We start from the raw sequence: 14,346 nt of genomic DNA on the forward strand, positions 1-14,346 counted from the left end.
ACAACACATGTACAGAGGCCTTAGTCCTCAACGCAGCCGTCGCAGGTTCAATTCCCAGCCTGGCAACCTTTGCTGCATGTCTTTCCCCATCTCTCATTACCAACTTTCATGTCAATTAACTATCAAATAAAGGCCACTAGAGCCAATAAAACCCTTTGTAAAAAAAAAGGATAAGTCTGGCATTTCTCCTTTTTTTTCATTTAAGTTAGTGTTCCAATCTGTATTTGACCAATTGGCATGTTCAATTTTTACAACTGTTTCTTTTTAAAAAAATCATGAAACTAGGCTCTGTCTTAAGGATTTGAGGACTATTGTTATCATCTAAAACCAGGAAAATTGCTTGAAGTCATGTAATTGCACTTGCCATTTGTTATCTTGSCACCRAAAATTCTTGACCATAAAATATGAGGAAATTCATCTTTAATTATGAGTCATTGACTGTACTGTGACTTGCTATAGCATCTCAGATGTATTAAATAAAAGAGAATTTTGTTTTTGTTTTTCAGCAAAAATGTTGTGTTGCAACAAAAGTAAGATGCTTAACTTAAAGTCTGAATGCAGAAAATGAATGTGTTGAAACTCGTTTGTTAAAATGCAAGATAATTTCCTTGAAGGTATTTGATWCAACCGAGTCACAAAAATTAACAGGACAGGTTACAACGCAACTGCGGCTTCTTGTTATAATTGCTCCTTTCTGAGAACTGAAACAAAAACATATCTGGTGTCATGGTTTACAGTAATGGAAACCTCCTTAATTTTATTCTTAAAGCAAGTTAGACGTGCATATCTCAGTGCAAGCTATTTAAGTTTGGKAGCCATACTAAGTAGAAAAAGCACCTTATATTAAGATAAATTAGTACAATTTAAAAAAATGTTACTAATTCCATGGTTTTCTTATTGACCCTTACAATTAAAGCGAAAAAAAAACTTCAGCAGACTGGTTTGTCTTCTCAGAGAATTCCAGAAAGCTGGAAATAACAATGGCCTTTTAAGAAAGACAGGTGAAACAGAGGACAAAGACTTAAGGTGGTGATCAGATTTCTCCTGGCATTTGTGTCAGGAACGCACGGATMACAAAATACAAAGAAAGAGGGAAGGACACAAATAGGCAGAGAAGAGAGATTTAAAGTCTTGAAAATTCTAGAAARTCTAGAAAATTAAGCTAAATAGTCAAGGCAAATACACCAGTAAAATAAATCCAGCGTTATTAAAATGTATGTAAATGTAGAGGATTGTGCAGAAACTGAAATATATCAATGGACTCCTTTATGGTTGGAGAGTATGTAGTTTTTCCTCAGAGCAGCTTAATCTGAGGGTTCCCATTTTATTTTTGCACTGAATTGACATAATTAAGAAAAGAGACTCATACCTGTTACTCAGATCTGAAGTTAGCGAAAATCTGAACTTTATASATAATATTCGGGTTTTTTAATACAATTTACAAAAACGGACAAAAATCTTCATTTTGAAAAACATTTTTGTCATTGCGGCAAAAGCCAGCTCTCAAAAAGACTCACCTCAGGCCTGCATGCAGAGGGACGTAGTTGTGACTCTGCTAACATTTTAGTAGCTAGTAGAGTTGAGGCTAACCCCGGAGTTGATCTGTGCTGCGACTGTATCAGTAGTAGCTATAGTTTTTGTTTTTTTTAACTAGTGCACTAGCTACTTAGCAGACTGTTTTCTCAGGCAAAACTGCTCTGCAGGTGCAGAGGTTACAGTTGTAGCTCATTTTGTAGACACATCCGTTCAGCTCTATGTTCTGACTCGAGCTGCATCTCACACCCTGTGAAACTCTAAACTGAAATATAGTTTGAATTTAGAAACTCTCAAAGCTGCAGSTGGTCTTGTGGTTCATTCGCCACATCAAGCTGGTGAAAGCATTTTTTGACCAGCTAGATTCTTTTGTAATGAGGTTTTTATGGTTTACTCTTCTTGAGGTTTTCTGCAGGACAAGAAATGGGCTCATGAAATGCTGACATTTTCTGAGAGACTGTTTTATGGGGCAGGGGGAATCAGCAATCATAATAAAATCATGAAATTAATTCTTGTATTGATGCATCCTTGATAAGCGTAGAAAGCAAATCAGTCAACAAGAGAAGCAGGCAGTGTGTAGACAGATCCAGAAACTTACAAAATAAACCATTTACATACAGTTAACTCATATTAATAAATAATAATGTCAACAAGAAGCGACACAGGTGAGTGCATAAAAATAGTCAGAGAACTGAAAGTAAGTTGCAGGTTGACCAGAACCTGCAACTTCCTGACTTTTGAACAGGAAGTAAAGTCACAAGGGGTGGCTCAGGAGTTACTAATGATGAAAAACACTGAGCACAAGCTAATATTACAAAAGAAACAAAGGATTGACTAATAAACCAGGCCCAGATCTTTTACTTGTCAAACTGAGCTGCAGGAATTCAGAGTTTGTTAAAAAGTCACACTAAAAACCTGCTACCAAGTCTAAGTAGTCAAAGTGGAGCAAAAGTATCATCAGGTGCTTGTTTTTGTTTGTCTTGTTGTTGTTTTTCTTGTATTTTGTTTCTTTTTTTAAGTGCTCTTGCAGCATTTCAGCCTTTCAATATGGAGAAACCCATGCRCCACGACAACACCGCTCTAAAAAAAAAAGCATATCAAAACTTATGTTTGATATCGAATGTTTAATAATTTTGTAGGTGTTTATCATTCAATCAATGCTCCTTTTGTATTTATATTTGTATTTATTTATTTCAATCCAGTTTAAAAAAACAAGAAACATGTGCATACATAACCAAGAACAAAATAATTTGTTTACTACACTTTTCTGTTTGAAGTGAACACTTCCTTAATCCTACCCCTTATCTCAATTTAATTAAATATATTACCTACTGACTTAATAATTATCRAAAATTWGTAATTAAAGCCATAATATTGATAATATGATATAGAACCAAAAATAAATTATATTACACAAACAAGAYGATTACAAACTAACTCTCATGAGATAAGAAGATGTACAGATAATACTAATAGTAGCAATAACATTTGCAAATAACAACCTGACATACAGACAAGGTTCTCTGAATTAATTTTCAAACTGRTTTATGTTTGGGCATTGTTTTAGTTCCATACTCGGTTCGTTCCATTGTTTGACCACAGTTTGAATGTTTTGGTGTTGTTGTTTGTAATCAATTGGGTTTTTTGTTTGATTTCCCAGGTTCCTTTGGCTAAAGGCAGGAMGGTTACAGTTGTGTCCGTCCCAAGTGCACAGCGCTGGCAGGACGTWGTGCTGGGAAGGATGAAATGGGCGACCTCCACCATTGAAACGACGGTAAAAAGTGAAACACAAAGAATTGTCCAAGAAAGAAAACTTGTTTTTTTTTAATGGAGCTAAATTGATGCACAAATTTACAGTAAAAAGTGGAGTAAATATTAGGCAAAGRTTGACAATAGACATGGTGTTCCAATATCCATAAATGTTAGTTTTCCATCTATCAAGTACTTAATGATAACCACTCCATTATTTTCAATACACAGTCAAATTCCTATCCTGCAATCAGTCCTTCCTGCATATACATTCACATTCAATAACTTAAAATATGCTGTCTGATGAGGCTCATTTGTCAGATTTTAAGCAGGTAAAGAAACTTTTCATTAAGCCCACATTTCCGTTTTTGTTTTTTGTGCATAGGTCTGATGCGATATTATAATCTTAGATGTCACATTTCTATTAGTTATAAGTGGAAAAACATCATAAATAGCAGAAATAAAAGCTTTCAAATGTGCTTCTGTGTAAATAATTAGGGGTGAGAAGGGATAAATCAGCTGTGATTTACTTAATTTTAGAAGATCTCCCRTCACGTGAAACCAGTCTTATTCACCAGTCTTATCTACGTTCGGAAAAGTCTGAAAATCGGCCACCGTTTCCTTTTGCTCTGCAGTGAGAGAGAGAGAGAGAGCTGACGACACGTCTGCGGTCAACTACAGGCCCACTTAATGACATTGTCTCTGTAATTATCAACTTTTCAGACAAAAGTAAAAGAATATCAGTCAAAACAGTTTCGTCKGGTCAGGCTTTTTAAAGATCCCTGTAAATAATCTATGATGTGTTTCAGTCGGCGACGGAGTTGCTGAAATAAAGGAATGTTTCAATGATATTATAATCTTTTGACTATGACTCAATAGATCAAAATAGTTGAAACTATATATRTAAAATTATCCCYGACTATGCTGCAATCTTGGCTACAGGATGCCTCACCTGTTGCTCATGCTGGGCAGAGTCCCAACCAAACACCCTGTTGTAACTACATAGCAAGTGGTTTGGTTCCTTTCTGAGAAGACAGGATGAAAGCACTAAACCTAGAGAAGGCGTTAAATTTCCCCACCCAAACTAACTAAATCCTCCAAGCTAAATAATCCAGGTGCCTCCCAAACCACAGTCATTTCATTGTATTTTCAGACAAGTAGAGTATTCAACTTGCTTCTTTACATTCCAGAAATAGACGCCAGCTTTACAATCATCGTCCGTTACAATGTGATCTAGCATTACAATKTTTTATTAATGCTTCCATTACGTCCACTTTGATTTCAGATCCGTAAAGAGGCGGATTATCTGTTCATGATGGACATAGACAGCGTCTTCCATAACCGGTTTGGAGCMGAGTCCCTCAGTCGTCTTTCAGCTGTCCTTCACCGGGGCTACTACAAGGTAGCCTCACGTCATATTTGCTTTAAGAGACGTTAATTAAGATGAGCGATATTCAGTCTCTTTGTGCTGCTTTTACCAGTCGTTTTCAGTTCATCACATATATTATTCAAAGCCTCTCATGTTGACCTGCTTTGTCCACACAGACGACGCCGAGGGACAGTTTTCCTTACGAGCGTCGACCTGAGTCCAAAGCCTTTATTCCTGCTGGGGAAGGAGACTACTACTACACTGCAGCGGTGTGGGGTGGATACCTGGAGGACATGTACAAGCTCGTCAAGTAATCATTTACATATATAACAGAAAAAACTTTCGCTTTTAAAATCCTGTCTGTCCAGACGGACGTGTTGACTCAGGTTTTGAGTTGCCAAGACTTAACTTGGATCAAGTGACTTTTATCTCGAGTGATCAGGACTTAAACCAGGATTTGCAAGGAATGTAACACTGCAGCTCTGACAGTCAATGCACAGCATGTTTATGCTTCATTGTGAAAGGCTGACTGAAATGTTAACCAATTCATGGAGTACTTATGACTYGTAACAGAAAGCTCATGTAAACTGTACTGATAGGTATTTTTCGACAACTTACGTAAAATGAACCACAGACAACTTATGTGAGTTTTTACCAAGCTTTCATGAAAGGAGAAGACGCAGCGGACCGCTCCAGCGAGATGCCCACCGCACGTTCAGATAACTTCCAGTTAGAGCTCGTCTTTTATTTTCAGAGAAGGGAGGGATAGACAGAGGAGACAAGTTATCAGCTGTTTTCAGTGTGGGAAAGTCTTCAACACAGCAGTCTGAAGTTTTAACACAGACAGTGAGAGGCCAACACTTCTAACTGAAAATCACAATAATCTATAGTAATATGGTAAGATCAATAATCTATACACATGTAAGAAAGATATTTCCAACATGTACCTTCACAAAATGCCTACATATCTAAACACTGCATGAACTAGTTTGTTTCAGAAATAAATTAGAAATAGCTTACCTAATTCTAGCTGCTTCATAATGCACTGTAAAACATTTGAAGGTGCTTTAACTTGAAAATAAAACTCCACCTGCTGCCTTGAAAATGCAATTGAAGTCAACATGAAGTTGATTTAACAACAAGAGACAAGTTGTCTAAACATATTAAGTTCATTAATCTTGAATTGTGAGTTTTAACTGAATGCTGCAATTTACACCAAATAATTATTTCACAACATGCAAATAAAATCTGTCCTCACCTGGCTAAAGAGACACATTTCTATATTATTAAGTTATTTTTCTTTAGAATAATTTAAACTCTTGTTTCAAATTTGCATTAACAAATTTCTGATAATTAATTTTATTAAACATCAGAATGAATTCAGCCCAGAAGCATTTAGTGTGAACAGGACATTATCCTCAAGCTTTAAAATAAACATTTGCCTAAATAAAACACAAGTAATGCATTTCCATCTCAGGATACAGAAACAAGCCGCTAAGCATTCTGGGAAATAGTTCCAACTCCTCGTTTTCTTCTTTCGGTTTTTTAAGTGTTAACGTAAAAACGACTTTATTCAACTCTTAAACAATTAACACAACTTTCTATAAGTTTATCTTTCACAAATTCACACATTTAGGTTCAAAATCTGAAACTCGCTAAATTTATTTGACTTAAACATTAGAAGGTAGTTGACACAACTAAATGTGGCTGAAATGTTTTACAGTGTATAGGTACTTCTGAAAAATGACAAAAACCATTTCCATTAATCATAAATTTGATATTCTTTCACATTCATTCTGGAAACATGATCATATTATAAGCATGACCAAAAATTAAGCTCAAAACTTGTTCATTATGTGAAAACAATTATTTATCCAGAGACACATAATGAACAGTTTTAATAAATAGAGTGAGGCTCATCATTCAGATCAAAAGTTCCTTTTGAACATAGACACCTTTAACATTTTACATCTCCGTATTAATGTTTTTCATCGTTTTGATGTAAACTTAAATGTCATGTTTTTTTTGTTTGCTGCAGTGTTAAAGTTTTTGCAGCAGGATTTGTATTTTGATTTCTGCTCTTTTGCCAGGTACTGTTACGAGATGTCAGAGGTAGATGCCAAAAACAAGATTGAAGCCGTTTGGCAGGAGGAGAGTCATCTCAACAGGTACAAAATGACACAACCTTGAACTAAAATATCTAAAACAGAAAAATACTTGCACTGCATTATTTGTCTGTCCCTCTTCACTGCAGGTACCTGTTGACCAACAAACCGACCAAGGTGCTGTCTCCAGAATACCTGTGGTCTGACTATGATAAAGTAACGCCTGACATTAAAGTCGTAAGGATCTCCCAGTTGGTTAAGAACTACGAAGAAGTTCGTCCAAATGGTGGACACTGATGTTCAAACTTCAGAAGCTGGACTCAGGTTCTGCACAATTTGCGTCTTTGTAGTTGTGGGGGTTTTTTACATGACAAGAAATTTCCGTCTTGTCAGGGGATATTCATTACTGAACATGAGTCAATTCCTTCCAACCCGCTTTGATTACCAACAACTTAAATTATTTTTCTAAAATCTACTCATAGCCTATTGTAAGAAAAAAAACAAAAAAAAGTTATATGACTTTTGTGACCATCTACCAGCAGGATTTTGTTTTTGCATCATAACCAGGCTGCAAGAAGAGCTTCAAAAGCAAAACTGTTTGGGAACGTCATTTGAATGTGGAGCAACACAAGCAGAGCATCTACAGAAGTCCTTCTGACATTCTTTAACAACCAGAGGCTTGAGACACAAAAGTGAAATGTTGAACCCTAAAAGCTTTGCGTCTGCTCTCAGCCATGGGATACAGTGGGAGGTTTGTGATGTCCTAAACAAATCCTTGACCCAAACTGAGGTCTTTATTGGTGCTGGTTGCTGCCTACTGAACATAAGATGACCGCTGCAAGAGAAGGACTCGTTTTAGCTTTGTATGGGACCGTTACAACCCCACCCCAAGACCCCGAAGCAAGTTCTGGCACTAGGTTTAACATAAAAATCAGTAATCTGAACAGTCGATGTCGGTAACAAAAATAGTTTATTTTACAATTCTGGTAACATCTCAACCACAGGAGACAGAACACATAGGGAAGCTTTAAGCTTCAGGGTCTCCAAGGGCAAAACAACAAACAAAGCACCCCCCTTTTAACCATAAAGTAAAACAACCACTTTCTAAAGAAGAACTAAAAGAAAATACAGAACCTGAACTACCTGGCTCAACACAAAACAGGAGAAAACAGTTAACAAAAATGGCAGAGAACCCCTACTGGCTTCCACTGTGAACAGAAAAACCTTGAACTTCAGTTAAACAGTAGATCCCTCACAATATGCTCACAGTACATCCACTCAAGTTCCCACAAACAGTCAGACTAGCTCACGTCAGATCAAGGCCCAGGGTCGAAAGGGATCTGGCATCCTCAGCATGAAGGTCTTTATGGGGTGGCTGACGAGCTCCAACACATTTCACCTGCGGCAGCCAGGTAGAGCTGAAACACAAACACAGAGACAGAGAGCCCTCTCAGGAAGAGAGCCCCTAGAGGTCAGTGACCGTAACAGGAACACTCATGGCTCAAAACAGTTTCATCATCTCAGGAAGAAAAATAATCTGGTGGTTTCTAATGTTACTGTTTCGCTCATCTACTTTTGCTCCTCTTGCACATGTTTCTTCTAATTTGCATTTTGAGCCTCAACTTACTACTGCAGCACATAATGTTAATATTTGTAACGTCACACCAGTCTTAAGACTTTGATCAAGAATGTAGCTACATCTTTACTTCCTTGAGAAATGATAGGAAATACAAAATGGTTAAAGTACATGAGTAGAGAGGAGAATTTTTTACAGATATAAAATCAAATATTAAGAAGCGAGGAGATGATAATGTGTAGATATGCAATAAGATGAATTGGAGGGCTGAGACTCTGGTGTTGGTGTTTTTATATACAGGTAAGAAAATGTGAATATTTTGAAAATGCTCTGTTTTTTGTTACTTATTTCGGAAAATGAAACTGCTATAATAAAGGTTCATTACACACAGAGTGACATATTTAAAGCCTTTATTTCTTGTAATTTTGATAATTATAACTTACAAATGATTGAAAATACCCAAATTAAGTGTTTGGGTAAGATTGGTTTAAGAAAGGAACAGCATGTTATGGCCGTTACATTTATAAGTTAAAAATACATTTTTTTAAAAGTTGCATTGGGTAATATTCTAATATATGTAATAATCATCAAAATTACAAGAAATGGAGATTTAATGTATTTCACTCTGTAATAAATCTGTGTAATGTGTGACTAAATGTTTCACTTTCTGAAATGAGAGAAAGAAAACATTAAACTTGTTCATAATATTCACATTTTCAGAGTTGCAGCTTTATATTTTGTTTGTTTGGGCACAAAGGATAAAACTGTTGGCGTCAGAAACCCTTGCTGCTATGTCCATATACTGTTTACAATTTATTTACTATTTGTTTTTACATTTTTGTTATTATATCCTCAGTGTGCTGTTTTTTCTTTCCTTTTGTTGACTTCCACCCCAGATGAAACCAGAAAAGGGAAAACATTTAAAATGACCTTAAAAGCCACTGACTGTAATTTGATTCTAAATTTGTGAATTATTATCATCATAATAACTTTGAAGGGAAACAGTTTCTTATGTTTTGTTGACTTTGTTTTGTTTTGTTTGTTTTAATGTATGCATTTTTTTATTATTTTGTTTTTACACAAAAAACAAAACAAAATAATAAAAACTTTTTTCTCTGTAAATCTGAAATTACTGGAAAGATGTGAAGGAACAATTAGTTAATTTGAAGTCAACATGAAATACGTTTTACAATGTAATTGTTCAACACCTGACACGTTAAAGTTGTGAACACAATTTAAAATATGTCTTTTTTTCTTTTTCTTTTTTTTATCAAATGTTAAGATTTAAAAGCATCACTTAAAGTTCACAAACACTTTTTTGATTCCCCTGGTAAAAATGTAATTCTAAAATCTTCTTTCAGTGAAAGCACAGCCTGCACTAATGTTTTGTGTTTCTGTAGATTTACTGGGTTAAAAACATGCTATAGTATCTTTAAAAGAAATTGTCATTGATTATAAATTTGTCAGGTGTTCACATCTGTTTTAGGACTCCAGACATTTTATCAACATTGTTTACAAAACATTGGTCAAAGATCTCTTGCTTTATGCTTCCACTTTCTAAAATGTTATATAAGAAGATATTCCTATTGGCAAAATGGTTTCTCTGAATTAATTACATTTTAAATCATTTTAAAAAGGAAATTATTCCTTTGAAGAAACCTCCTTGAATTAACAATTAGATATTTATTTTTATTTTATTTTTCTCGTTGGTGTTGCAGATTCTCCTACAGAAATAAAACATAAATTAATGACGGCTTGTAATCGTCTCTGCCAAAGCAGCCAGAAGATGTATAAAAAGTTGCATTATGCACACTACTGCCCCCTTCAGGAAGCTCTGAAAGACAATCTCATTATTTTTATCACACATGTGCCTGTTGAGAAATCGTTTTAAAGAGGCAGTGTTATATAAAATCAACATGTCATAATGTTATTCCCTCACCAGAACCATAGCTTTGGTTCCTTCACACATGTTTGAGAAATCCATTAGTTTCCCCTGGCAGCCATTTTAGATGCAACAACTCCTCCACTCGGCTCCTGCAGACTAGCCAGCAGCAATTAGCAAACACCTGGGGGAACTGAGCATCTGCTGAGCTCATTACACTGGTTGCTAATAAGTGTAGTGTTGATAAAAACGTTAATATTGTTTTGTTTTGATGACATACTAAAGGCAGAGCAAGAGCTTCTTAAAGAGACAGAGACCCAATTTTAAGGCATTAAAATGTCAAGTCATGTTTCTCTTTAGTCATGTTTCTTTTTAGTGAGTTTTATAACAACTGCAGGTAACATAGTTACTTTATTGCGCTATAAAATGGAATAATGTGCCTGGAATATATATAATACTGCCTCTTTAACACTTTCTGTTTGTATCTGTTAAGACGCCATGCTCTTTTTAATGTCTAATTTAATTATTACAGTGATAAAAAGGTTTTAAAGATGATGTTTTGTTTTTTTGAAACATTATTTTTATTGTGGTAAGACTCATTCTCTCTCCTTTCTGGATGTCAGGAATATTTTTATGAAGGTAATAATCAGTTTAAAAAACAGGAAAACCTTCATAATCACAGATCAAACTAAGAGTGGAAAATAAAACGTGTGAAACATTTTAGAGACATTCACTGTGTTACAGTGAAGAGTGGAGATGCCATTTTAACTTTAAAATGTTATATTTTGTAGGAGATAAAATGAATTTGGTGAAGTGAAACATTATGTTTAAGATATCTGTTTAAAAACAGATTTGTGTGCTGGTTGGTTTTTGTGTGTGGATATTTGATTTTTCTGGAAACTGCACTTTTGGTGTCTTTGTCATAGTTGCTTTGATTTGACAATCAGAGTCTTTATAGGTAAAATGTAACTTCATGAATAATTTCTTGTGTCTGAAGAATGAATCCTATGAATTGAATGTTTTGGGCTGAATTATTTTTCCAAAATTCTTTAAATTATCCTGTAACTTGTAAATTCATACTGATAAAATAATCCCTAAATTGTCAGTTTATTGTTTGCCTGTGGGTATATTTAATCAACCAAACAGTCTCACACTTTTAGTTCATTAGCTAGTTATATAAAGTGATAGTGAAAAGAAACTGCAGTCTCTTAAAATGTATTAATCTCATTAAAGAAGCTGCTTTACGTCACACTTTGAAGCGTCCAAATCACACGATAGGATGAAGAACATAATTCACATTAGACAAACTAAACGTCGAGCCAATCAGTTAAAACAAACCAAACAAAAAGAAAATCATACATCGTTTTTCTTTATTTAGCCATAAATGTGAATATTTAACATGCAAAGTGAGACATGTAGGGTTGTCTCAGACTGCTGTTGATTGTCCAGTAAGTGGTAAATTAGCTTAGCAGCTATGATAAACGGTTTCCATGTTTGAACCATTTTATTTTTACATTTCTGTAATAAATTACTATATTAGAAATTGGTTCACATCAAGTAGTTTCTGTTAAAACCTTAAGCATTCACATCAAACCCTGTCCTCTGTTCTTTTCTCCATCATTGATTTACAGATACGATTTTAAAAGATTATTTCTTTTTAAACTGGTGATTGATCAACTGGTTTACTTATTACCTAATATTCCACATAAAATGTTTTTAAAGACTGGCACTCACTAACCAGGAAACATGAAGTTTAAACTCTGTTGCGTGTCTTATTTTCTTGTGGTGTCCCGTTTCTCATTTCAATCTCTTTTAATATCATTATGCACACTTAAAAAATAGTTAAAAAGCAGCCATACAAAGCTTTTCTAGGGGTTTCTTGTTTGTCAAATACATTTGTTTCAGATTACCAAACAAATATTATAGTCAAAGATGAGTTGAAAGAGTAGTTTTCAGATGGAGCAAACCAAACCAACCTAGTCTTATGTAAAAAGTTAATTTCTCAACTTGTTAAATCATGAAATAACTGATTAAACGTATTTATTGGAAACTTGAGTTTGAGTTTTCTAGCCACAAAGTTGTTTCCAGCTGCAGGCGGAGCAGAGATTAATACAAATCTATTACAAAACCAAGAACACAAATCAAATTTAACTTTAAATATTCAAAAACTCTCAGTAAATGCCATGCTGTTATTATTGCACTTTTCTCTTCAGTCAAGTAGAAAACTTMTATTCACTTGTAGATTATCCGTCGTGTTTGAGATCATTACCTTTTACTCTCCAATCTCACATTAGTTTCTGGAAAACCCACATAATATTGTAAATTCAAAAAACACCAGCAACAATAAAAACATTTTTATTGCACAACTTATCGGAAATCTTAAAAATGTCAAAACAGAGGCGTCTTCTGAAACATCAATACCTTTAATCTTGATTCCAATTTGCAGGCCCCAACATTGAAAATTATGGTGAAGTTTTTACATGAGGTGAAGCTTTTTGGAAAAAATACAGAAGAACGTTTGGAGTAAAGCTGAAGCCTTTAGATCTGACCAAGCATTTTATTTTTTGCAGTCAGTGCCAAACATCCCATAAAATAGACATAATAATGGAGGCTGGCTACCTCAAAACTTTTTCAACTTCAACATTTGGAGTTGTGGATAAAGCAAACTACTATTAAACTCCTGGAATGACCTTCCCAAAGCCCTGACCTAAATCAGACTAAACATGAATGAAAAGCCTGCTCCATACACTTTTTAAAACCAACTTTATGTCTTTTATTTAAAAAAAAACGGAAACAGAAAATAGACTCTGAAAATACAAAATTTGCAATTCTTTGATTTTATCAGACATCTTTTCAGCTGCATTCATCAAAACAAAAATATGATACACACGTATTTTGCAGCGGAGCATCTTGAAAATGCTGATTTCAGACTGTTAATGTTCTCTTAGGTTATAAACACAGAAGAAACCAAACTCTCATCCAGACTAAGGGAGCGTCTCCCTTCATTGGCTTGTCTCTCAGGGGATCAGGAGCTTCAGTATTCAGTCCTAAATGGGAAGATTCAGTTCAAATCTCTTCCGTCCTCATTTGTGGGGACCAGCCTCCTCCGTGTCACTGTTTTTGTCCCAGTCTTTCATGCTGGCTTCCATCATGAAGTCCTCTCTCAGGACGCTCCACGTAGGTTTCTGCTCAGACACAGGAGGAGGAGGATTCTCCATCTTCACGGAAACCTTGTTTCCTTCTTCAGTCCGCCTCAGCACATCGATGAAGTCTTTCTTTGAGATAGAGGATATAATCTTAGCCTTCTTCCTCTCGGAGCCAGCGACCTCCTTCAGCGCTTCACCCGTGTTTTTCTGGTGTTTCCTCACGGCGTTGAAGAGCTGCACCACCCCCCTGGTGGCGGTCCTCTGCATGGCTTTCTCAAGCTCACGGTCCCGCACGATGTCAGGTTTTTCTCGAAACATCATTTCCCACTTTCGCTTCTTGTCCACTTCTTTCTTTTTCTCCAGCAGCTCCTTTCCCTTCGTCACCGCTTTCTTATTAGCCAGGATGCTGCTCTTGTTCGGRGTAGTTTTCTTCCCCAGGATTTTTGCCATGGCGTCTGCCCAKCCACCAACGGCGTCCGAGTCGTTATCTTCGTCCTTTTCGCTCTCCGCTTCGTCGCCATCATGGCTGTCTGTGTTTTCTCCTTCGTCAGAGTCTTCGTTAATACTTTCTCCCTCTGAATGGCTCTGTTGGTTGTCGTCCTCAAGCTGACAAACTGCATCTTCTTCGGTATTCTGAGACACGTTTTCACCAGGCACAGCCATCATGCAGTAATAGCCGTGAACCGGAAGGGAATTTAGGTTTTTCTCTTTTGCGCATGCGCTTGCCGGTGTTGTATCTCGCTTGGTTCTCCCGTTGATATGTTCTTCCCACTTATCTCAACATTTTTATATCTGCGTTTTAACCATAACCAAGTTTCAAGTTTTATCTCTTTTAACCCAAAATGATTAAATCTTTCATCTAAAAATTATTAATTTAAATTTTTTATATGACCTTTATTTATACAGGTTGTCTCATTCAAGATCTAATTTACAAGATGGATCTGTTTTGATAAAACAAGCAAAAACTACAAACACAGCAACAAAAA

At 35.6% G+C, this 14,346-nt stretch overlaps 2 protein-coding genes across 2 annotated transcripts in view; one reads left to right on the forward strand and one right to left on the reverse strand.

Moving 5' to 3' along the window:
- Positions 1–9,181, forward strand: part of LOC103462851 (globoside alpha-1,3-N-acetylgalactosaminyltransferase 1-like) — a 21,454-nt gene extending 12,273 nt beyond the window's left edge. The window contains exons 7-11 of the mRNA XM_008405862.2: positions 3,194–3,307; positions 4,568–4,684; positions 4,828–4,961; positions 6,742–6,819; positions 6,906–9,181. Of these exons, the coding sequence (XP_008404084.1) occupies positions 3,194–3,307; positions 4,568–4,684; positions 4,828–4,961; positions 6,742–6,819; positions 6,906–7,053 (591 nt within the window). The 3' untranslated portion in view covers positions 7,054–9,181. The remainder of the gene's footprint in view (positions 1–3,193; positions 3,308–4,567; positions 4,685–4,827; positions 4,962–6,741; positions 6,820–6,905) is intronic.
- A 3,343-nt stretch (positions 9,182–12,524) lies between these two features.
- Positions 12,525–14,163, reverse strand: rrp15 (ribosomal RNA processing 15 homolog). Its single transcript, XM_008405861.2, has one exon. It carries the CDS (start codon positions 14,024–14,026, stop codon positions 13,298–13,300), a length of 729 nt encoding a protein of 242 aa, XP_008404083.1. The 5' UTR covers positions 14,027–14,163; the 3' UTR covers positions 12,525–13,297.
- Between the last annotated feature and the right edge of the window lie 183 nt (positions 14,164–14,346).

Source organism: Poecilia reticulata, linkage group LG3 (genome assembly GCF_000633615.1).
Source record: "Poecilia reticulata strain Guanapo linkage group LG3, Guppy_female_1.0+MT, whole genome shotgun sequence".
Classification (NCBI taxonomy): Eukaryota; Metazoa; Chordata; class Actinopteri; order Cyprinodontiformes; family Poeciliidae; genus Poecilia; species Poecilia reticulata.